The 24,016-nt window shown below is 39.6% G+C and overlaps 4 protein-coding genes across 10 annotated transcripts in view; 2 read left to right on the plus strand and 2 right to left on the minus strand.

Annotated features, from left to right (window-relative positions):
• UFSP2 (UFM1 specific peptidase 2) overlaps nt 1-2,955 on the plus strand; it is a 16,440-nt gene extending 13,485 nt beyond the window's left edge. For 3 of the 5 annotated variants that reach the window (XM_040064540.2, XM_040064541.2, XM_040064542.2), the window contains exon 12: nt 862-2,013. In XM_040064540.2, coding sequence (XP_039920474.1) covers nt 862-948 — 87 coding nt within the window. In that variant the 3' untranslated portion in view covers nt 949-2,013. Of the gene's footprint in view, nt 1-861 lie in introns of all 5 variants that reach the window. The other 2 variants (XM_040064538.1, XM_040064539.2) reach the window with 1 other exon arrangement.
• ANKRD37 (ankyrin repeat domain 37) lies at nt 1,597-4,086 on the minus strand. Its single transcript, XM_040064547.2, has 5 exons — nt 3,955-4,086; nt 3,477-3,629; nt 2,713-2,804; nt 2,012-2,238; nt 1,597-1,732 (listed from the first exon to the last, which is right to left on the minus strand). Exons 1-5 carry the CDS (start codon nt 3,979-3,981, stop codon nt 1,719-1,721), a joined length of 513 nt encoding a protein of 170 aa, XP_039920481.1. The 5' UTR covers nt 3,982-4,086; the 3' UTR covers nt 1,597-1,718.
• On the plus strand, nt 3,836-17,897 carry LRP2BP (LRP2 binding protein). 3 transcript variants are annotated; one of them, XM_040064546.2, is made up of 8 exons: nt 3,836-3,916; nt 7,550-7,662; nt 9,546-9,659; nt 11,165-11,307; nt 11,385-11,490; nt 11,946-12,169; nt 15,779-15,944; nt 17,764-17,897. In XM_040064546.2, exons 3-8 carry the CDS (start codon nt 9,606-9,608, stop codon nt 17,827-17,829), a joined length of 759 nt encoding a protein of 252 aa, XP_039920480.1. In that variant the 5' UTR covers nt 3,836-3,916; nt 7,550-7,662; nt 9,546-9,605; the 3' UTR covers nt 17,830-17,897. The 3 variants fall into 3 exon arrangements, with proteins under 3 accessions (XP_039920480.1, XP_039920478.1, XP_039920479.1); XM_040064544.2 differs by lacking the exon at nt 3,836-3,916 and adding an exon at nt 6,906-7,320 and having other exon boundaries at nt 7,583-7,662; XM_040064545.2 differs by lacking the exon at nt 3,836-3,916 and adding an exon at nt 7,188-7,251.
• A 1,204-nt stretch (nt 17,898-19,101) lies between these two features.
• Nucleotides 19,102-24,016, minus strand: part of SNX25 (sorting nexin 25) — a 76,634-nt gene continuing 71,719 nt past the window's right edge. Inside the window, exons 16-19 of the mRNA XM_040065182.2 lie at nt 23,727-23,793; nt 22,416-22,597; nt 20,733-20,833; nt 19,102-19,934 (exon numbers count right to left, since the gene is read on the minus strand). Coding sequence (XP_039921116.1) covers nt 19,860-19,934; nt 20,733-20,833; nt 22,416-22,597; nt 23,727-23,793 — 425 coding nt within the window. The 3' untranslated portion in view covers nt 19,102-19,859. The remainder of the gene's footprint in view (nt 19,935-20,732; nt 20,834-22,415; nt 22,598-23,726; nt 23,794-24,016) is intronic.

Genomic DNA, 24,016 nt, shown 5'->3' on the forward strand with positions numbered 1-24,016 from the left:
AATCAGTGTCTTTTCTGTTTTTCATATTAAGTTGCAAATAGTAACTTTTTTTTTCTTAACTTTTATCTTTGATACCCTTGTGTAGGCCCAACAAAAAACACACAAACAAAAAAGCACCAAAAAAACCCAACAACAACAACCCACCAAAAAAATAGCTGTTTAAGAAACATTTTGCTGGCCTATAACGATCAGAGCTTGAAATGAACACCGGAAGAAACAATTTCCAAAGAACATGTAGGCCCAAAGGCTATTACGGCTACCGGCTGTTAAGAATGGTTCAGTGGTCCAGGAGGATAAAATAAATGCAGAACCCACTTTCCTCATCAAAGTGTCTAGGGGAGAACTAAGGTGGACTGTGTGTAGCTCTTTTGTTCAAACACACCTCCAGGAATTGTGGTACTCTGCAAACTTAAAAGCTTTTGTTAGACTGTTTCCTTCTGCTGAATCAAGTTGAACAGCACAATTTCTGGTATTAGGAGCTCTGTTTGGGGCTGAAATATCAACTATTACCATAGAAGGCAAGGATTCAAGATAAGAAAGGGAAGCTGTGAGAATGATGGAGTTTCAGAATAACATTAGCCCCTCAGGAGCAGCAGAAGGTAGTGGGGAGGTGGGGATGGGGAGGAGATGATGTTTTCTAAGAACTCAGCTGGGGAGGGCAGAGAGAGTCTTTCCATTAATGTGTTTCCAGGCATGTAGAGAACTTTCTGAAAATTATCATTGCATTATATAGACATTTCAAAACAATGCATACAGCTTAGATTAGCATGATTAGTAAAAGAAGAATAGACTCCACAGTAGTAGACAGGAAAAACAGAATTTGAAGTAGACTTAAAAGCTGTCTTGCTTTTCCTTGGACAGGGCTGGTGTGGATGGAAGGGCCCGGAGTTTTGGAACAAGGACGCCTATTATAATCTCTGTCTACCTCAACGACCAAAAGCCATTTGAATTCACTCTTACGCTGAACACGCTGAGACAGAAGAGTAGCTGATCCACATAAAACTGTCCTGTTATTTATCAAAATAATGCTTCAAGTCAATCAAAACTCGGTTGAAATAGAAATGGTTGAATAACTTAAATTAAGAAACTATTTTTTTTTTAATGAAACCTTGAGAAATCAGAGCTACCTTCTTCAAACTGTATTCCTTACGAATGCATTTATTATGCAAGAAATACTCTGTACTTTTCTGTAGCACAACTTTAGGTTTATATAGTATTTTCTCTTCTGCCATAATCCTTATAGATTAAATGCCAAATCCTTTTATTTTATGGAATTCTTTCATGACAAAAAGATAAACTGTCCTCTGCCTTTCAAGTTCCACTTAGCCAGCTGCCTTGTCCATTATGAATCTGTTTAAAGGCCTTTGTAGCTTCTTGATGACACATTTTAGGAGTGGGAAAAGAATGGCTATGTTCATAATTTCATTAATTTTGCTCTCATATTTACACAGAAGAAAAAAAAAAAAAAAAGCAAGAGAATCAGTTTTTCCATGTTCATTTATTTATAGCTGAATGAATACAAGTATTCCAGTGGGGGGGGAAACCTCACAACATTCTTCTGTAAGAAGTAACAATAAACAAGCTTTCCTCCTTCTCAGAAGGAGACAATGTCCCAGCACACACATCTGATTGCTCAGTGTATATCATCCAGTCATGGTTCTTCAGACTTTGGATTCCCCTTATTTCATGTTGGGATTACAAGCTGTTCCTTCTGGCAGCTAGGAGACAAGATCTGTCATAGAAACAAGCAAAATAAGTCTATAGTTACTTCATCAGTAAGAGTACCTATGATTTTTATTTTTTCTGTGTTAAAGTAGCCTCTTAAGTGGCATTCCACATGTACTGTCCATTTCCAAGAAGACCCTAACCTTAAATACCTATGCAAGTTCATCCTTACTAGGAGGCTTCTATATCTAACTGCTCTGTGTCTAACACACATTAGTTTTACTTAGATGCTAGAAACATTTTTTTTAAATATTCTGAATTGTATTAAACCAACACTATTACACACCATCTGCTCTTCTCCTCTTCCTGTTTATGGATCCGCTGGTTTCACTTTGTTTCTGTGCAGTTGGACCCTCTCTCCACAACCCATGTCTGTCACTTAGCGAGTATCCAGACTGTCCTCTCTGTTTCATTGTCTGAGTGTGCTGAATTGTCCTGAGGAACTTGGCACATTCCAGAAAGCCGTAATCCAGTGCAAGGTCTGCTGCTGTCTGTCCACTGTTGTTGCACAAGCTGAAATACAGAATTAACAACAACCAATTAAACTGGGAAAATGAGCAAGCACTGATTAAGTGGTAATTTACACAGTTGTATAAAAATAAGAATCAGTACCAAGAAGGTTTGTCAAGGATAGCACAGGGCTCATACAGGGGGCTTGGTATTAAATACAAAAAGGGAATAATTATTTTAAATTAATTTGTCATCAGACTATTACTGGCTTAGCATATCAGAAAGGCAATAAGAGGGTGAGATTAAGATCAGGAATAGTCTCTCAGCAGTTATCACAGAGGTATATAGCTAAACAACAGCATGTGAACATGTGGTCTGTGCTTCTTTGGTGTTTATGTCAGTTTTTAATACTCCTACGGCTATAGTCAGGCTGTATTTGCAGCCTTAGCACACATGTTGTGAGCAAGTTAAATGTACTCTGTAAAATGCACATCCTTTGACACTCTTACTGAAGTTACTAAATGTCGCTCAACTTACTCAATTTTAGCATCACCAGCAACAAGAAGAGCAAGACATTCCAAACTCCCAACTTTTGCTGCTTTATGGATTGGGGCTTCTCCAAAGCAGTCCTAAAAACACAATTTATATATAACAGTTTATATATAACTTGCAAGAAGAGGAGTAGGATAAAGCTGTCTTGTTCTCCAAAATGACTGCTTATGTACACCAGTCTGTTGTGAGCTGAGAGAGAAATTAAAGGATTATAGCTAATAAAGTGTACTTGGTAACTGCCATTAAATGCATCATATATTCATCACAAAGTAGAAGTGCTGTCTCCCGCAGTACTCATTTTTTATCTTTGCCTTCAAAAAGGTAACTTACACAGAATACTCTCTACACGGATTAACAGCATCTCTAAGCACCATTCGGGGATTGCTGTGACCGATAGCTTGCTACCAGCTCAAAGGTATAAGGAATTAAACTAAGCAACTCAAGTAAGAATCCTTACATTTACTGGAAACAGGGACAAACTTTTGGAGGAAAAATAAATACTCAGTAGTGTAAAAGAATTGACATCTGCATGCAGCACTGTAAGTGAGAAAATTAAATTGTACATTACAAGAGAAGTTGCTAATACAATATAGATTTCTGGTTCATGCTGGAAGTTACTCTAGACTAAGCAACCCCAGATATCTCATGCAATACAACTGAGTGTAAAAAAACCCCTCTGTTAGATAAAAAGTGTGTGGATTTACTGACATGCCAGATTAGTAGTGGAAGGAATAAAATGTGCTTTTTACCTGTTGGTTCAAATTTGCTCCTGTCTGCAGTTGCCAAAGTAGGAAAAAAGCTTCACCTCCACAAGCAGCCAAGTGAGCTGGAGACTGACCAGAGGCATCTGCAGGTGCGTTCACACCAGTTCCTGTCTCAAATAGGTTGCTGAAACTACCAGACTGAAACGAGATCAAAAGAACAAAAGAAATGTTACTGCCAGTGTAAGCCAAGGCAGGTATCAGAACACTGCATCCCAGCAAAAAACATTCCCCTTGCAAATCATTGGTCCTTCATGTTCTTGAGACTGCCTTTTTTTTTTTTTTTTTTCTTAAGAGCAGTGCAAGAAAGACTTTTTGGCTTTTAATCTCTTAACCAGAAATACCGATCGACAGCGGCAGCGCCCCAACATTAACAGCAGCAGCTCCAAGCAAACTACACCTCATTCACTTCCGCAGCTGGGCTCCCGGTAAGACAAAACCACCGTCAGACCCTCCCAAACCTCACCTCTGGATTGCAGTCCAGCATCAGCATCGCTTCCCTCTGCTGGGCACCGGGGCTGTCGGGACTCGGGGCTGTCGGGGCCGGGGAAGCGAGGCGCGGGTCCGTCCGTGCCCGCCTCCCTGGCGGCTGCGAGCGCCGGGCCCGCAGCCCCGCCCCGCCCCGCCGGCCGCCCGCCGCACGTAGGCAGCGGCAGCCGCCAACCATTGGCCGCGCCGGGGGCACCGCGGGGCCGCGGCCGGGCCGGGGCCGGGGCGCGGGGCTGGCGGCGGGGGCGGCCATGTGGAGCGGGGCCGCCCGGCACGTCCCGCACACGCTCGCAAGGCGCGGCAGCGCCCTCCGGAGCCCCGGGCGGCCCGGCACCGGCTGCTGCTCCGGCCGGGAGCGGGCGTCGCTGGAAGCCCCGCTGCCGCCGACAGCCGGGAGCCGCCGAGCCCTGAGCGCGGCCTGGCGTTCGCCTGGTTGTGTTCTCAGGCGCAGCTTCCACAGTGGTCCTGCCGGCGGACCTTTAACGCTGGTTTAGGAAGGCTAGACCAAGGTGGACTTGGATCTAGGGAAGAAAACAGTAGAGAATTGATTTAGATTTCCCCCGCCTCAAAAAAAAGCTTAGGTCAGTAAAAAGAAATCCGTACCATCGTCCTGCCCAAGTTCTGCCACTTAGGCCAGGGAGACTGGCCAGACGTGCCATGCTGTGAAACCCAGCTCTCCCCTTCAGCACAGACATTACAGCAAGTTCATCACCAGTCTGAGCGGGACTAGAATTGGCAATGGTGGATCTGGGCACAGATTAAATCTCTGTTAAATCTCTGCTCAAAACACATTTGCAAAAGCACAACTTCGATTGTCACGTGAGCTTGAAGTATCCTAGAGAGGGTGAGTGTCCAAGATGCACAATTCTGTTCCCTTAGCATTATGGTATTTCCTTCTGTGTCAAATACCTACATGTTTGTTATGGAAGTTCCTCATAATCACTACCATGACTTTTTTTTAAAAAAAAAAAAAAAAAAAAAATTGAAAGTCAGGTATTTAAAAAACAGTAATGGCATGGTTTTAATATACAGAGATAGGCAAAAAGAAGCCTAACAGTGTTCCTTTAGGGCACACATAGTTCTGAAGTCAATTCACAAACATGATGAAATTACCTTCTGCCTCTCCTTCGGGAAAGCTAATATAAATTATTTTAGTGGAATGTGAACATACACAGTATGATTTTTAAAGGTGCAGATATCCAGGTAGATAGGCAGCGATCAATTCAGCAGATTTATTTCAGTGACAGTGTACACTTCTGTTTTATATGGAAAGAAGTACACTTGTGTAATTACAAAATGTTGTACTGGGTTTTTCCCTGAACAGCTAGCCAAGCAAATTAGTTAACAAACAAATAAAATTCCTACACTTCTAACTATGCTTTGTTAGGGATGAAATACCTCTGCACAGATGCCAGAAATCCAGTCATTGTTTATGCAACTTTAAAGACTCTTTAAAAAACACACTTATCCAGAATTAGCGTAAGACTAAATATTTTGCATTGCCCAAGAGGTTGTGTTTGGGGTTTTCGGGTGTTTTTTTGTTTTGTGGGGGGTTTTTTTGTTTGTTTTGTTTTGGGGGTTTTTGGGGGGTTTTTTTGTTTGTTTGTTTGGTTTTGGTTTTGTTTTCAGGATCTTCCCTTCCTACCTTACCTCAGCAATTCAGACGTTTCAAGCTGCAACCGAGGAATCTCATCTTTCCAGCCTAGCCACCTACACCTCCATCTGGCCAGCCAAAACTCTTTTCAAATTCCTGCTACTAATTAGTTCTTGAGCTTCAGGTCACATTCTGCACACCTCATTAGTGCCCGCAAAACTCTTCTGCTTTTGAATAACTGGTACTTGTACTGGTATAAACACAGAAGCAACAATTCTCATCTATTTTGTATGGGGCAGCCCCAAGTGCCATTTAAGGACAAGGGTTCCTGGCTACAGCTGTTCTAGAACATAACTTGGGAAAAATTCCTCTGTGCTTTGTGTCTCAGATCACACATCTGGCATAGGTATCAACAAAATTAAATTGGAAAAATAGTTCTAATAAATGTGTAAGCAGATAAACCAAGGTGTGTTGATGAATCTCACACCCTCCTGCATCAAATGCAGCCATGCAGCCCACTGTTAACTGGCTGAAGGGTACTGCTGCTTTCAAAAACTGTTCTTCACTCTGCCTGTTAAATCAAGTAATTACTTGATGCTTTAACAAAAAAAAAAAGTTTATTTTCCTGTAGATTTCTTTGGTTGCATCATCTACACAAAATGAATCAGGATAAATTTTAGGAGTTTCTTGGTACTTAAAGTAACTTGGGACTGCTGGAAAACATCACGTTGAGCCCACGGTTTTAACCACACAAATCTGCAGGCATCACTCTCCCGTTTTGATTGTTGCCTCTGTCCCTGTTGCTATAGAAACAGATCACACTGCCAAAAATGGAAGGATGATAACCATCTGGAAAAACTGGGAACACAGCTAAACATTATTCTGAAAGACTCTCACACCATTTGATATTATTCCCTTTTTGTAAGAGAGGCGGCCAGAAACAATCAACAGAAGTGGAAGCAATGCTTTACATTTCAGGAGAAACCTCAAACAGCATTTTCCCTCAATTATCCTTTTAAGTTTTTTAGTATCTAACGGGCAAAACAAACGACATTACAACAAACAGTTTCTGATCACTGGAAGTGGCGAAGTCCCTCCTGCTAGACTGAAGTGTCATGGTCTGGTGCCTTTTGCTCTAAATTGCATCCAGAGTTTCTGCTCCTTTTGCCTATAGTCGTGTTCTGCAGAGCATTTTGCGCTTCTCCTTTTGATTTCCCACAGGACCGGCGGTAGCAGGGAAGACCCGGTGGGTGCCCAGCCTCAGCCTGTCCCGTCACTTACCGACAGTTTGGCACCGGACAACGGCCGGGGGTGGAGCGAAGCCCGAGCGGAAAATGCCGTCTGTGCATTCCCAGTCTCCCTGCTGCCTTGCCAAGGGCGGCGGGACCCCAGGCCCAGCTCTGGAGTGCCGGCTGCCGGCACAGGCCGGGCAGGGCTGCGGCGGGCCCCGGCACATGAGCAGGGGTCGATCCAGGGCCGGCGGCGCCCGGAGCTCGGCAGCAGCGGGGGCCGCGGCCGCGCTCCCTTGTGACCGTCCCCGGGCGGGCCGGGCCCGGACCCTCAGAGCCCGGCAGGCTCGGCCCGAGCCGCCTTCGGGCGCGGGGCTGCCGGGGGAGCTCGGCCGGCGGTGCTGGATGGCGCTGCGCTGCGAGCGGCTGCCGCAGGACCCTGCCGTGCCAGGTACCGCTCCCACCCGGCCCGGCTCCGGCCCGCAGCTCCCCGCTTCGGTTAGGTGCGGGGTTAAGCTCTGCCACGGAGGACTTCACGCACACAAGAGTCAGGCCGTATTCACTGAACGTTTCCTTCGGGCTGGCTTCACTCAACTTTTCCGTTTTATAGCAGAGCCTTCTCTTTGATCTTAGTCTTTTGAAGAACATTTTAAGAAGGGGAGCGGCCAGCTTCATGGCTTTACTGTGTTTACACAGGTTCCGTCTCTTAGGGGACAAACCCAAACGCGTGTGTGTGTGTTTTTAAGCAGAGCACAGCTCCCGTGATTCACTGTCGGCAGAAGCGAAGGAGTCGCTGGGGGGAAGAGAGACCAGTGGAGATCCTCCAGCACCTTTTCTGGATGGACAACGATACTATGAGCAGGTTGTGCTTTCCCTCTCTTAAGTAAATATTATAAAGCAGGCAGTTTTCAACCTTTTCAGCAAAAAAAGAGACACCTTAAAAAAACCTAGAAGAGGTGCCCTATGACTGTTTTTATCCCATTAAATCACCAGGTGTTCCCCCTAAATAAGCTTTTCCTACACTTTCCCAAGCATCTAGAGAGGTCTTCCAGTTCCCTCACAGGTCTCCTAAGGACCAGATAAGTAAGCAGCAGTCTATCCTAAAAGCTAACTTCCAAGCCAGATTGGGGTTTTTGGCAGCTGACTGCCCAAATACAATACACCTTATTTTTGAGAGTGAGCCCTGATGAAGACACAGGCTTTCAATCTTTGCTCCCCACCTAGGAACTGGAACTTGTTGAAATGTACTAGTTTCAAGATCTCTGTCCCTGCCCACTTCAGCTAAAATTGGTCATGCAAGTCTCTGAAAGTAAATGCTCAGGGAACAGAGTAAGACTGGCAGGTGAACTTAAACCTCAGCAACCTGTGAAAATTAGAACTTAGTTCAGGAAGATGGAAAATAATGTAGTACAAACACTGAGTCAGGTATTTTCCAAGGTGATATGCACAAATTCAGTACGGTGTACAGTGCAGCAGTGGTATGGTGTAAATCAGTCTCGCGGTTTGCAGCGGCAACAGAATTAACTCACTCAGGCTTTCTTCTTTCTGGGGCCTGTCCTTAATGTTTTCATCAATTAATTAACTCAGACTAACTCCATGAAGCTGAATGAACAGACTCCTGGCTGTTTCTTGACAAGCTGGCTTCGTTGTCCATGAAAAAATGCTGTACATCTCTAAACTTATTCTTTGAGCAGGTTTTAATTTTCAGATTTTTTAATTTATGTCTATGGTGCCTAAAAATGCACATGGCTGTAGCACTGTACTTTTAAATATTAGAAATAATCCCCACTTTTTAATCACAGACCTATGTCTCCTTCATATAGTACTAAATTCTCAGCAAAGGTGAGATTAAATGTGCTTCCTGTACTACTTCTGATGTTTGTGACAGCTGCTTGTAAAGAGAAACTGGCTTTTTTTCCCAGAGTTCTTTAAAAATACAAAGCCCCCACAGTCATTATGGATAAGCTTCCAAGACAATTAGTAGTTTAAGATAATAGCTTGGACAGCATTAATAGGGGATGATTGGTCGTGAGGACATTTGACCGACTGTCGCACTGTTGCTCAGTTCGGAGCTTTTGCAGTCCTTTTTTTTTTTTCTATCAAAACACACAGAAAATTTGAAGTAAAAATATAGAGAAGAACATTTTCATTTCACTGTTGTTTTTACTTCGGGTTTATGTGTAAAAATATTTCAGTTAGGACAGCAGGCTCAGTTAACTGTTGTATTACAGTTGTTCAACTGTATTTTTAAATATGGTTTCTTCTCAGACAATGCAGAAGCAATTACTCTCTGAGATTTATTCTTAGGAGTGAAAGTATCTCTGTTGTTGCAGGTGATACCTCCATAAGAATGTGTTGCAGACATCTGGGTCCATTAAAGTCTTCAGACATCTGGTTTATTAGCCTTTGTGAAACCAACCCTTAGCAGAAATGCAAAAGCAGACAGTTAAACTCTTGAGGTATAAGAACAGCTGACCTAAGTTAAAGGCTATCAGATAGATAGGGTAGGGACTCTGAATTAGACTTTTATCTCCTCAAACTGAAAAGATGGCAGTTGGTGGGAGGGGAGAGTTTGTCAGAATGGCTTTTGGCTATCCAGCTTTCTTGTGGTTGTTAACTTACTCTGTTTTCTGCCAGTTCTGTGGTTGCAATTTTTTGTTCTTCGTTCATGAGAGAAATACTCCAGGTTGAAAAATTGTAAGGGTGTATATATCATAGAATTATTGTTTGCTTTCTCTTTCCCAGGGCTTGTATGAAGAAGCATTAAAGCAATTTGAAAAAATCAAGGATACAGATTTTCAAGCAATGTATCAGCTTGGTGTAATGTATTATGATGGACTTGGCACTAAAAAAGACCCCGTGAGTAATTTAGCTGCACACTTTTTGTTTTTCTCCTAATATTAGCTGATAATTACTAGGAGCTTCTTTTTATGCATGAATATTTAGTTTAAAATAACAGCCTTTTCATTTACAGTTAGTTTCATAAACTGCAGATGTTTACAGAGCATCATTAGAGAGTGAGGGCTCTGGGTTGAGGAAGTTCTCAAAAATGGCTAAAATAAAGTAGGAATAAAAAAATACAGCAATTTCTATTTTAAAATAAACTTCAAGGGCTTGGTTGGACTTCACGTGGAAACTGTGTTAAAAATATTTTAAATCTTTTACTTTTTAATAAGAAATTTATATAGATGAAAATAAAATGAGTCAAAATGGAAATCAAACAATTATATTTCAAAGCATAAAATCTCTGGCACAAAGATTTTTTTAAAGGTACTTTATATTCTTTTAGCACAAATGCCAGAGATGATTGTGCTTCTGCCAATGGTTGCCAGTATTTTTAAATTAGATGCATGAAAAATTACTTTGCAAGAATTTGAAGAATTCAAACTGAAGAATTATATTACAAAAAAGGAAGACATAGGAATGATTTGCTACAATAAGGAGAGCTAATTTGTTGGGGAAGATGATCTTAAAAAGTGGCATGAGGAAAGAATACAAACAGGAGGAATAAAAGGGTAGATTATAAGACAGAATGCCAAAAAAAAAAAACCAGAGAGTACATTAACAAATGGGACTCCTGTCTGGTGCTTACAGCATTGTCAGCAGAACTGAAAACAGCATTGAATTTTAGAGGTGGTTTATTTTTTCTGTATGCCTGCATAATTACCACATTTGTTTACTAGCAAATAAACATTCTAAAAAAGTTTCTTTCTTTCTTGTGTATTACAATATGAAAGCTATATAAAAGCAAAGCCTTCTATAAAGGACTGTTTCTAGTGTATTTAAACAGGGTGTCCATGCTAAATCCTAACAGTGTACAACTGAGGCCCAGTTGCTCATATGCAATGTTCTCCATCTGCTTATTTAACACTATCAGTTTTTGTGCATTATGAGTCTAAGGTACTTTAAATGGAGGGACTTGAAAGTGTACTACATACCGCTTTGCCTTCTTGTTAAGGTTGTTTTATGATTTCAGATACATTATGCAATATTAAAAAAATCTCAGAATTCTGAAATTGAAAATGTTAAAAGTGTAGGATGTGACATTCATTTACGTAAGCATGATAATATTTTTGGGAAAAAAATTGTCAGTGAAGAAGAGTAATATTTTATCAGATGAACATTTACAAGGAAATGCGTCACACTAAAAATATGCTGGGGTCAAAAACTGAGAGACTGTCTAGTAACCAGAGATCAGTTCTGCTTTGGTATGACACTGTTTTCCAAGCTGTCCTGACAGTATGCCTCAGCCTTTCTTCCAAGGGGAAAAAATTACCTGTCCTGCAAAAGTTAGTGCATTCTCAGGTTATATATTTCAAACTGTTCACAGTCTGAACATAATAACTTAAATGGCTCAATTTTAGGAAAGGGGAGTGGAATACATGAATAAAATACTCAACTCTGATTCTCCAAAAGCAAGACACTTGAAGTTTGCAGCTGCATACAATCTTGGCAGGGCATATTATGAAGGATGTGGTGTTAAACATTCAGCTGAAGAGGCTGAAAGGTAAGAGCAGTCTGTGATTTTTCTGAAAAATGATAAGATCATGTGTTTCTTAAACTTTGTTGTCCCCGTTTTCTTAGGTTGTGGCTTACTGCTGCAGACGGTGGAAATCCAAAAGCAAGTGTGAAGGCCCAGAGTACTTTAGGAATGTTGCATTGTATGCCAATTCTAAAAGATCTGAATAAGGTAAAGTCCACTAGTACCTTTTGGAATAAAAATTATTCATGACTAACTTTTAATTTCAGAGAAATAGTACAGTGGTATATTTGACTCTGAAAGTTGTATTTTGAGTAGTTAGACATTATCATCCATTTAAGCCTGTGTGAACAGGTGGCCATAATTCCTCATTTTGACTCACTTGACACTGTTAGCTAAGATTTTTTGTGTGTGAGAGTATCAGAAAGAATGATAGAATGGATTAAGGTTTTGTCAGCTTTGATAACCTTCATAATTCAAGCAGGTAATGCTGATTGACAGCTCTGTCAGTAAATGAAGCAGGTTTAAAAGCCTTACAAAGATTCTTCTTTCTTTTACGTATAAGCACTTCTTAGAGGATAGTTGGTGTAAAAGCTTTTATGGAAACAGTATACAAGAAAATAAGCTAAGTAAATATATACTCCAACTTTGTGCCTCTTTTTTAGGCCTTTTTCTGGCATTCAGAAGCATGTAACAATGGAAATCTGGAATCACAGGGAGCACTTGGCATTATGTATCTCTATGGACAAGGTACACGTCAAAACACTACAGCTGCTTTGGAGCATTTGAGAAAAGCAGCAGAACTTGGAAACATCTATGCTCAAGGCCACCTTGTGGAATATTACTACTCTAGAAAATTCTACTCCAAAGCTGCTGCACTAGCCAAAAGGTAATTTTTGTTTTATATTTCATTAGAGATCTCCATGCAAGACCACATAAAACAGATTTAAACTATTACTAAGATGATGCTCTCGTCTTTCGAACTCAAGAAACGTTTGAGATAATGAATTGCAAAACATCTTTAACAACAGAACAGCCACTGACAAAACTAATACTATATGGTTCTCAATTACTCAGTATGATTGAACTTTTCCACCTTATCCTATAAAGTGAAACAGCCTTGAACTAGAATCCAAAGCAGATGCCTGCATGCTATCCTGCCTTTCTTGTCCTCTATCTCCTCTAAGCTCCTGCCTTCACCATTCCCTTTAACGCCTACAGTCATAGTGTCAAAGAACCCCCAGGTTGGAAGGGATCTCCAACTTTTCTTGGCAAAAGCACTGTCTAGACGTAATGGCCCAGCACCGTGTCCAGGTGAACCTTAAAAGTGTACAAAGCCAGTGAATCCACCACTTCCCTTTATGTGCTTTTCCATCTTTGGTATGCTTCTCCCTTGGTTTTGAGCAGGCTCAGAAACTTGGAGTTAAGCCAAGAGGATCTCTTGCTCCACCTACTTTCCTTCCCTTTAAAGGGGATGAACAAACAGTTCATTGCATTTCCAGGAGAGCGTTCTTGAAGAATTCCCAGCACTCACTAGCTCCTTTATTCCCTGTGAAAGCTTCCCATGGAGACCCTCCCAACTGTGCTGTGAGCTGAAGTTTAACTATTCTGAAATCTAAAACCTTTGCATTAGTACTAATGCTCGGAGTGCTCAGCAGGATCCCAGATCCTCAGTATTGTGATCACTCTACCCAAGGCTATCACTCACTGAGATCCTACAAAGCAGATTTTCTTGATTTGCAAGTAGCAAGTCAAGCAGTGTCTCATTCCTGACTGGCACATCTGCCATTCGGTTGAGGCAGCAGTACTCCGCTGCTCTGTTCCAGGAGCTTCATGAATGTCCTGGGACTTGCTGTAGTCTTCTTGCATCTAATGTCTGGGTAGTTCAAATCACCCGTAAGATACAGATTCTGTTACCAAAAGCTTAACTGACCCAAGTATTGTCTTGTTAGTCTTACAGTCTTGATTCAGAGGTCAGTAAGATTCCTCTGATCCTGGCCGAGAGGCATTTAATCAGACTTCCAGAATTGCCATAGTTAACTTCTCCACATTCAAGGTTCTCCTTAACTCAGAGCATGACTCCTCCTCTTTTTCTGTCTTTACAAAATAGTCTATCCATCCATCCATCACAATCCTCCTGTCATGTGAGTTGTTCCACCATGCTTCAGTTATTCCTCTGATTGTGTGACTTTGAGTGGGTGCAGAGCTCGTTCCTCCTGTTTGGTCCCCAGGCTGTGTGCACTGTACATATCCACTTGAGGTGGTTGTCTTCTGGTCCTCATCCTGGGAAGCAGCTAAGGAACATTTGCTGCTGCTCTGGTTGGCCTGGCTTATTACCCAGTTGGTTGGAATATGGCACCAGTGCAACCACTTTGGGTCCACTTCTGTATCTTGAACTAGTCAAGTACGACAGGAGCACTCTTAGCGCAATGTCCTGTGGCTGATAAACAACACATTTCTGTGACAGACCTCCAGAGTTTGCCAGTGTATTGTTAAAAGTTCAATCTGTCAATCAGATTATTGATTTGCTGGAAGTAAGATGCAGATAGATTGACTGCTTGCACAAGTGGTACACGATAACATTTATGCTTTTTGGAGTATGTCTATATAGCGGCTGCTGCACAGCATCAAACACGTCACAACTTACCATCTTAGAGAAGCTGCACTTGGTGCACTATAGCCACTGTGTAGCAGAAGCTCTGGTAATTCAATAGTTCAGGTATGGATGCTGTTTGCTCTGCTCCATGCTGAGAAGGATTGTTTCTCTCTGAACTGCTGCTTTTCTTTCTTTTGCACTGTCAATAGAGCAATAGCTGTTCAGTCTGGTCTAGCCTGTGTCACTTGGAATGAATCCCCTCCAGTCAATACTGCATGGTAGACTGTCCAGACAGATGAAAGAGTGCACTTCATCAGCTGCAAATGTGATTGCAGAAAATAGCAATGAAATCCCACAGTACTGTCAGAGGTGACTGTTTCTGAAATCAACCATACTTGAAACAGCTCCACTTAATTAGAATTGAAGATAGCCATGAGGCAAAAATCTCAGCAGTTCAGCCAGTAGTATCAAGCACCAATACCTTTTCAGCTAAAATTTGTCCATACTTTTTTTACATTATATACAAGCATAAAACATTATGTGACTATGTACAGTATAACCTTGCCCAATATTTGGAGTCTACATTACCTACTGTCACTTCACTTCAAACAATTTAGTTATCCTACACAGTTGTACTTACCAATTGCTGTGGTATGTTCTTGAAGTCAGCTGTGCTGAAATAGAATATTTTCCTGACTTGACTGGATATCATTATTTGCATCAGCATTCCGCAGATTATCTTTTGGAAAGGAAGGGAAAAATGTTATATATCAGGAATAACAAGAGGTAATGTGTTACTGTTGTTTTATGTGAATGTTCTTGCTAAATAAGAACAGTTATGTTACTGTATTTGTTAATGGGACCAAATTAGGTGGAAGAACATCATTCTCAACACATCCAAGTGATCTAGCAGGCACTGACGTGCAGAGGGTCATGTACAACAATCTTTCATAAACACTGTAAACTATAAACTGAAATTACCTGCTCTTTTCCTTCTTCTGTCAAGTCTGCAACTTTGACACAGCTAAAATGATGTGTAAAGAACCATATAATTATTGTTTGGTACCTAGAAAGGATATGGAGCTTGGGGGAATGTGTTTTAAGACAACAGCCAAAATCAATTCCTACTTAGGTATAGCAATTTCTAATATTATAGTGATTATACTAGAAAATTATAGTTAAAACAACATTTACTTTGTCCCTGTGATTCTTAAAATGGTTCTTAGCAAAAAGATGCTGAAACTAAGGTGACAGCAAGCATGCAGAAGAAAGGAAATACTTGAGCTGAGACAGTGATAAGTGGTTTTCCCAACAGAGTTTTATAACCAGAGGCTCTCAATATGTACAAGATTTTCAGATTACCGTGATTTGCCAATAACCTTGTAAGAACTGGAAATTTCATAATCATAGAAACACAGAATCATGGAATGGTTTGGGTCAGCTCTTCAAATATCATCTAGTTCCAGCCACCATGCTGTGGGCAGGGACATTTTCCACTACATGAGGTTGCTTATGTAGAGAAATAAAATTGTATAAAAGCTACATGAAATACTACATGAAATAAGAGATTTGCCTTTCTTCCACATACAATTTACGTAAAATAATTTAATGGGAAAAATTAGCATAAAATGTTACCTTTTATAACTAGTATAACTATAGTGAAAGTGACTTCAAAACTTGTATACTTGTTTGCTGTTTAATATCACAATATTCAAATAAGACTAACTTAAAATCAAATACAAAATAGAAGAATACTCATAAGATGCTGAATACGTGTAAATTTCAGCTTATTTTGGATAATAAAGTAAACAGAAAGGAGGCATTGTCAAAGTCATAGATGGTTAACTTCAATCATTGCTTGCATTAGCATTATCTGACATAATGCTCTAAATTCCACAACAGGGCTACAGAAAATGATGACATCGACATGCTAGCCAAGATAACTGATTGTCATCCAACATCTGTAGCTAAGGGGGCTGCTATGGCTGCTTTCTACTTGGCTAGATGCCTCCAGCTTGGCCGAGGCACAGAGAAAGACCAGCATGCTTCTGAGAAGTACTATTCTAAAGTAAGTTGATAAAGTCTTACAGACTGGTTTATATCTTCTGAAATGGACTGATACCTTGGATCTGAGTCTAATCTAAACTTGCTATTTCATTAAGGACTCCAACACTATGTAAAAAAAAAAAAAACAAAAAACCAAAAACCTTTGCAGGAAAATGCGGAGTGATAGAAGTGTACTGGAAACTACTAAAAATAGCCTTGAAAGGATACTATCTGCCCACTTGCTTAAGCAAGCAATATAACCAACAGCAACAAAAAAATCTATGGTAATCACCACAGCAAAGAGCTTGGTAACTTGCAATATAAATTAGCTAAACAATTTGAATAATTTTTTCCCAAATTAAATTGCTTTCTGTCATCCTCTCACAACTGGAAAGTCATAACTTTTCCATATACTTTGGATTCAGTAACAATTACAACCTTTACTAACAATACTTAAATTGGCCACAAGTGGTTCTCATGCTTATTTTCATATTTACTTTTTCTGTGATTGCTGAGGATGTGCTGCTTTTTCTGTTCAATATACACAGGGGAAAAAAATAACAGTTACATTTTTTCAAAGTTCTACATTTGGGGTATGATTGATGAAAAATAAGCTTAAGGAAAAATACTAATAATGGCCTCTGGAAGATTAATCTGTTGAGTAATATCAGTGATGCCTACAGGCATCAAGGCAAGGTAATTATACCAGCTGAAGGGAGTGTAGCAAGCTGGCATCTGTGCTTCAGAGACTGTGGTTTCTGTGCACGTAGTTACCATTTGTTTCTGCAAGTAGAATACTTCGGTGTCCATCTTAGTGCAATCTAAATGAATGGAGAGTTATGTAAAGGATAAATGACCAAACAAGTTTTGTGGCTCTTTACTCAGAGAAGTCACTGATAGAAAAAGCTTAGCAGAGCAGGTGATCTGAATACAGACATTTTAAATATTTTGTTCTCCCACTGTGAAAAATGTTATAGAGGATAGGATCAGGAGAGGAACATAAGCTGAGGTATTATGACAACTTAGCCACTATTCCTAGTTACGGCATTGAAGAAGTTCATTGGGACTAAATTGCTGCATGGCTTTGTAGGGGTGTAGCCCTTCCCAGTATCTTCTGAAGTGTAGTAAAACTGCCACAACTGAAAAAAGACTACAGCCTTCACTCATTATTCCCTTGCTGTACACCTGAGACTGATCTAGGAATGTCACTAATGTCTATAAAGAGATAGTTCCTATGACTGGTGTCATGTCTCTACATCAGTAGTAAAAGAGAAGCAACATAAAACAAGGCAGCTCCCTGAATCTGTAACTTCAAGAGAATTGTGGGGGTGTCCAGGTGTCTTGTTGTTGTTTTTTTGTACTTGGAGAATTGTTAACTGCACAATTAGATTTACTTAAAGTCATATTTGTTTTAATTAACTGCTCATCTTTGGTTTTGGCCTACCATTCTTAGACCAAGTCAGTTTTGTAAGAGATGAGAAAGAGAACATGGGCATCCCTAAGGGTTGTGAAATAGATGATGGATGTGGGTGAAACTCATCCAGTCTGTAAGCAGATTTATTTTTCTGGCTGTGGTGCTGCATATGTCATGCCAACACACAGCATTTAAAAAAAAATAAACCCAGGACTAATGCTATAGTCCAGTATGGTACTTTTAAATACTATTTCTTTTATTATGTAGCATCAGAAAAAGGATTCAAATCCAAATGTTAACTCTTCGTACTTTAGCCAGTTGACTGCCTCAGATTTTTTGATACTTAAAGGCTTATTAATGTTATATTGATAATATACAATTTTATTGTAGCTATAAATCAGAACTCTGATATTCTTTGTTTTTAAAGGCATGCCATCTGGATCCTGCTGTTGCTTCTCACCTTGAACTGGCAGCTAATCTTGGGAGAATTTAATGTTTCTTTTAACTGTGCCTGCTATATAAATATATTTCCTACAATAAACCATCATTAATCTCCAGCAATTTTAGACTGTTCATCACTTACTGCTTGCTTTTCAACTTTCTATAAATTATTATTTAAAGCAATTCATTGATACATTTTATCTAAAATGTAAAAAGCCCACACTCTTTAACTCAGATGAAGCCAAGACAGACTTTTTAAAAATCTTATTGAAGACTTAAAGGTTTATTAAGGACATTTCACTGGGACAGATGTATTTTCTTCATGTCATAATGCTACATAGCACATGAATCAAAACAAAACCAAAAAAAGATGGTTGTTTCTTTTTTGCATATATAATATTTAAATTTTAATATTCCAAAAAGCTTGAACCCAAACTTGTCTCATTTTCACATACTGCCCACTCACAGACCACCATATTTTTAAAGCTTATCTTGTTAGTGGTGCTTATACTTTCTTCCACATGCTTTCTAAAGCATCTAGATTTAATGAAGAGTCTTTATATATTTTACCTTTGGATTGCAGAGACTCAAAGTTGGAAACTGTCCAGAAGAACACCAAGCTTTACAATTCAAACCATACCAGCTTCTAAAACTAATAAATACTACTTAGAGAACTATGGAAAAAAAAGCCCCAAATATTCAGTATACATCCTCAGGACAATTGTTTTCCTCAATACTTCATATTGCATTCACACTGTCTCTGTTTTGGAAATAGTTGGAAATCTTTTGTCTAGGAGTATGTATGTCCGAGCTGGACCTTTTATCGAAAGATACTTTGATTAACCCCTAGGAGAACTTACTGATTGCTGTGGCAAGCTTGCACATTTCTAAATGCCTGTTTACTTATGAAGCTTTGTAAGTGCAGAATTTGTCTTGCTTCTTAGGACTGTGCCTCAACTTGAAAACTTTTGTGAAACTGTTGGAAGAGAAGGCTAGATGTTACTAAAACTGTTGATTTAAATACATCATACAGACTGTATGTACTTTACAATAGAGCCAGTCATAACTGCAAGTAGTGTTTCTAAGAGCACAACTCTACCAAATTGAGAAGACAGTAATGGGTGTCAGCTAGGAATTTTTGATGATGTTTAATTATTTAGATGTACATTAACATCATATTTACATATTTTTACATAAATTTGGGGGAAAAAAACCAAACCAACCACTGAAGACAGTTTTCTTTCCTTGTATAAAATAAGGGGACGATGTGAAGGTTATTTGAAATTGGGGCATTCGAATAAAACAGCCCTGAATAATATCAGGGAAGTCATCAGAATGGTTTAATTAAATGTCTACTTGATCATTCATAGAAGCAATTCATAAGCACTAATCTCTGAACTAACATTTAACACAGGCATTCTGTTAGGACATACCAGTTTACAATACATAATTTTGACACAGACTTCAAAGCAATGTAGATACTTCTTATGAAACTAGGGCTGCCAAACTCATTGATCCTTTGTCAGTACAGCCTCATTATCAAGGGCTGCAATCCAGTTGTGATATTTATTGCTTACAAATGCTTCAAACTACAGGAAATCTTTGGTAAAACCAAAATCGATAAAATTTTCACGATAGCTTTACATGTAGTATTGCACAACAAGGCTTTTTCAATACACAAGAAAAAAAAGGAATGCTCAGATCCTCAGTGAGGAGATTAGAACTGTACAACATTCATTAGTTTACCACTATAAGCAAAATTTCTTTCCATAAATGTTTAAAATATCTTCTGGTTTCTTTCGGCATATATGAACATTTATTTTTCAGTCTATATTTGAAACAGAGGAGTAGTCAAATAGAACAATTTAAATAAAAATTGGCAGCTATACAGCATTTTTTTGTCTACCCTACAACAGCATCAGATCTTTTCAAGTTGGTTTACTTCACAAAAAACTCAAGAGGAAAGAAAAATGCTAAAAATAATAATAGTCCTCAGCCCTCTATGGAAAAGAGGAAAATAAGTTTCATGTCTATTCTTGAACATAGACATTTCTCTAGTGGTCCAATTGTGCAGATTCAAACCTAAGTGGCATTAAGCTGCTCTAAATGAGTTCTCAGCTCAGGACACAGTTCAGTTAGCAGCAGTTCCAGCAAAACCTGTAAAACAGAAAAGAGTTAAGTTGAAGCAGGTGCCAACCAAAAAAAAAATTTCTTCTTCCTTTCTGTCATTTTTAGATAATCACAAATAACAGAAGCACATAAGTTTGATTTCATTCATCATTCGTGCAACTACTTTCATCCAGAAGTTAGCACATGCCCTACAGATAACATGAGAAATGTCTTAAGGCTGAAAGGAGGCAAGTGTTAAGGGCAGCTCTGTTCAGGTGGGGATATCCCACCCAGTATAAACTGGTGCTGTTCCGTCAAAGACTCCATAGCATCACATGCAAGCACCAGGGCATGCACCTTCTCTCCAGTGCTGGGACAGGATTGTGTGACAGGCTACTGTCTGGAATGTGCCTCAAGAGACTGACTGACTGTGAAGGTGGTATACTTAGATCCAGCTGCATATTCCAGCTAGTCCCAATAGCTGAGGAATGGAACTTTTGGAGGGCTATATCCTAACTGTGAGCCAGTCCTGGAGCTCTCCTTCTCTAGAACTCTCCAAGGTATGTTTATTTTTCTAAGCTATACGAAGAAATTAGTTTGCGCCTTATAAGTCAGGCACATTGGATGTGGTAGAGGATCTCTTTTAGACAAAGACAGTGCTGCTGTTAAAAAGTCTTTTGTTATTCAAACTTGACAGTCAAGTGATCAAATCTAGAGCATTTGACTTATTTTAATAATGAATAAATCTCTGCAAAAATACACCCCCCCAGGCTTTAATACTGAGTGAGTAGAGCTTGGTAACTAACAGGATTATGAAGTCAAAAAGCTATTTTTCTGGTTACTCACATAAAGTAGATGCTTATTAGCCTTCCTCTCTTGCAATGCATTGAACACTTTCACTACGCCATGACGAGCATTTTGTTGTCCAACAAGATTCTGCAGAGTATCTGCAACAAAGATTACTTCAGTGTATATTGTTTCACTCCTGCTAGGCAAAACCTCTGGCCAGAATCACAGAATCATCATTCTACATCAAAATCACAATCATCAAGGTCGGAAGAGACCTTCAAGCTCATCTAGTTCAACCATAAAGACCCATAAAAAGAGGGGAAACAAGGCCACTGCAGTTCATTGGCCCTTGGATACAAGATACACACAGTCCCTACTCACCAACCTTTTAAAACCAGAAAAGATTGAAAAGATTCCCTTATTCTCAAGTTGCCCAATAGATCAATCAGTGTGTGCATCTCAGAACATTTTAAGTGTTCTAAGATGATACATCAAATGCCTTTTCAGTAGTTCACCTCACTGAGTCATCTCATCTCACACATCATTAAACCATTCACTTAAATACACCTTCAGCCATAAAGACTATTTCTACAACATTTAAAACAAATTTAGCATTTGAACTGCCTCTCAATCTTCACAGAGAATACATCCCACAAGAAGGCAGTTAAGAGAATTCTAAGTCAATTATTTACATTTTAGATTAAATTAGAGAACAAACAGTGATTCAGTACTCCATCATTAATCTGTGGCTCATTCAGCTATGTCCTGACATACGGCTCCAAGCTCGGAAACAAACAGAAAATCAAACAATACCACAAACCAACTATGGAAGGCTATTTAGGTAAGTAGATGAGTATGTAACACAGGCAGTAAATGGAGGGTTGTTTACACATCAAATGACAAATATTTTGCATGCATACCTACTCTTTTTTTGCAGTAAAAGTTGATTAAACTACCTAATGCATTGGAGTATATTAGATATCTAAGTGAAGCCATAAAATAGCTCATTGTCTTCAGATGGAGGAGAGAAAAAGCATTCAAGCTATGTTTAAGTGCATTTCCAAGTGCTAAAGGTAATGATTTTCATTCTTTTCAGTTAGGTGCCTTTGGGTATACATGATCTTTGAGGAGTCAAAAATATGTAACTGGATTTCCTGTCCTGTGAGTGAGACAGGATGGAACACCTCAGAAACATGCTTGCTGAAAAGGCAGCTGCCCAGGCTTGGGAGATAAGGGTCAGCGAAGAAAAGCAGTGAAGAAACCACTCCATCTAGGATCATCTTCTGCCTAGGCTGCAGGTCACTCTAACATTCAGTGCCCTAAGACCTCTTATCAGAAAAAGACAACACACAACACTGACAGCATAGGTAGGTCCCTCTCTCCAACTTCAAAATATAAAAGGAGGAAGTAATTGGGGTGCTGCCACTCTCGCTATTTTATAAGTAATTCCAAGTAGCAGAACCACATATTTGCTGACAGAGAACCAGCAGAGAGAGAATCAACTGCTGTTCTTTGATGAGTATTATGCATGGAAATACAGCAATGTTGATTTTGCATCCACCAATAATATCTGAATCCATGCCTTTAATGAGACAGGCAGGAGAAGAAAAGACTAAGACCAAAATCATCCTTGTTTATGCAAATAAGCATAATTTAGAACTCTACAGGAAAATAATTTGATTAACCAGTTTCCTTACTAGTTATTAAATGTGTGATTAAGCAGAATCAATGTAATCTCACCTGGAATGTTTTCAAGTAGTTTTTGCTGTGCTCTCTGTTTTGTCTCCTGCTTTTGTTCATCACTCTTGGGTCTCGGTGGTGGAGCTAACTTCCCGTTTGGCCAAAAGGCATCTCGAAACACACCAATGTAGTAAACAAGCATTGGTTCACTGAACATCCAGTGCACAGTGTCACGGATTTGCCTGTAAAGAAGTGTAGAAGGAGCTAATCTTTCATGTTTTATGCAGATTTATTCTTTTTACTCCTCAAAGTAGTGGAAGAGATTCTTTTTTATGTAATTTTGCCAATACACCTGAGTTGATTTCATCGGCATCACAGCAGGTCATATTGACCTCTGGGTGCTCTAGGATTAGGTCACTCCCGATACCTGATTTAGATCTGGAGAAGGTTGCTTTTCAAACATAATCCACAAACACACATTACAAGTTACAAGTACTATATTGAAATATAGATTGAAACTGCATTTCAAGAAAGGGCATTACAAAGGCTCCACCAGGAAAAGTCAGGTAACTAATTGTAGCAAACTCCAAACTAGTTGCCTACAGAGATGTGCCTGCTAGGATAAAAACAGACAGTTTTGATAAAATCACAGTAAGTTCCTTCACACATAACAAAGCACATTACTGAAGGGATTGCAAACAGAGGTAGCAGCCTCCGCCTTGTGGCTGCACCACTCACTGTAGCCTTCAGCACCAGGAGTCTAAGGCAGAGAGTAAGCTCTAGTCAGTACTGCTGCCATACAGCCAAATCCCTTAAATCAATAAAGTGAACCTACATGTAAAAAGCTACGTAGGAATTTGCATGCAAGCTATGCTCACACATTCTCCCCCTCTCTGTTCTTCAGGCATTTTCCAGTTATCAGCAGCATATGAACAAATGAACCAATCAATTTAAAATGCAGTGAGTGGATACTGTCTGAGACCAGTCCAATTCACTGCTACATAATATACATAAGAGGCTTTAAAAGCCATGCTGGCATGTGCAAATTTAGTCACTGACTGGACAAAGAACAGCCTGCTATGCTGGTAGGATACGTCTAAAATTTGTTTCTGGGATACAGCTTTCCACATGAAGGTGTTTACAGACAGGCATGCTCATAACCTCGGGCAGGCCTCACCTGGCAACATAGAGACAATTCACGTATCTCTGTTTTCTCTAATAAACATAACATAGCTGTAAATTGAGCTGTGGAAAACAAATGCAGATTATCACATCCAACAGGATGTCCAGATTATTTTTTAACAGTTCTGCTGTCAGCCTTTTTTTTTACAGAATAATGATAATGATTCAGTTAAAGCAGCAGCTACTTACTTGTTGATGGTTCTTCCAAAAGTGACTTGTACTAGTGCAATTAATGTTTTTCTGACCCACTTGAACACTAGAACAATGAAAAATGATTTAAAAAATGACCATGAAGTTAATATTACAGAACCCATGATCACATACAAAACCTTCCCCCTACCTCCCACCAAACCACCCAAACAGCCCACCCCTACAGTGAACACACTGTTATAACCCTTTCTAAGATTCCATTAATTGTGCAGAGGTTTCATTTTTCTTGATTACAGTGCTTGTACTGTTTGCTGTATGGTTTTTAAATC

The sequence above is a fragment of the Hirundo rustica genome, chromosome 5, assembly GCF_015227805.2.
Source record: "Hirundo rustica isolate bHirRus1 chromosome 5, bHirRus1.pri.v3, whole genome shotgun sequence".
Taxonomy (NCBI): domain Eukaryota; kingdom Metazoa; phylum Chordata; class Aves; order Passeriformes; family Hirundinidae; genus Hirundo; species Hirundo rustica.

What these genes read in the sequence shown, in the direction of transcription:
- ANKRD37 (XM_040064547.2), bottom strand. Translation starts at nt 3,981, where the DNA reads ATGCTGATGCTGGACTGCAATCCAGAG. An exon ending in TGCTGGACTGCAATCCAGAG is followed by an intron (nt 3,630 to 3,954) that starts GTGAGGTTTGGG and finishes ATCTCGTTTCAG; the next exon opens with TCTGGTAGTTTCAGCAACCT. An exon ending in GCTGGTGATGCTAAAATTGA is followed by an intron (nt 2,239 to 2,712) that starts GTAAGTTGAGCG and finishes TCTGTATTTCAG; the next exon opens with CTTGTGCAACAACAGTGGAC.
- LRP2BP (XM_040064544.2), top strand. Translation starts at nt 6,906, where the DNA reads ATGCCGTCTGTGCATTCCCAGTCTCCCTGCTGCCTTGCCAAGGGCGGC. An exon ending in GACAACGATACTATGAGCAG is followed by an intron (nt 7,663 to 9,545) that starts GTTGTGCTTTCC and finishes TCTCTTTCCCAG; the next exon opens with GGCTTGTATGAAGAAGCATT. An exon ending in TTGGCACTAAAAAAGACCCC is followed by an intron (nt 9,660 to 11,164) that starts GTGAGTAATTTA and finishes GCTCAATTTTAG; the next exon opens with GAAAGGGGAGTGGAATACAT.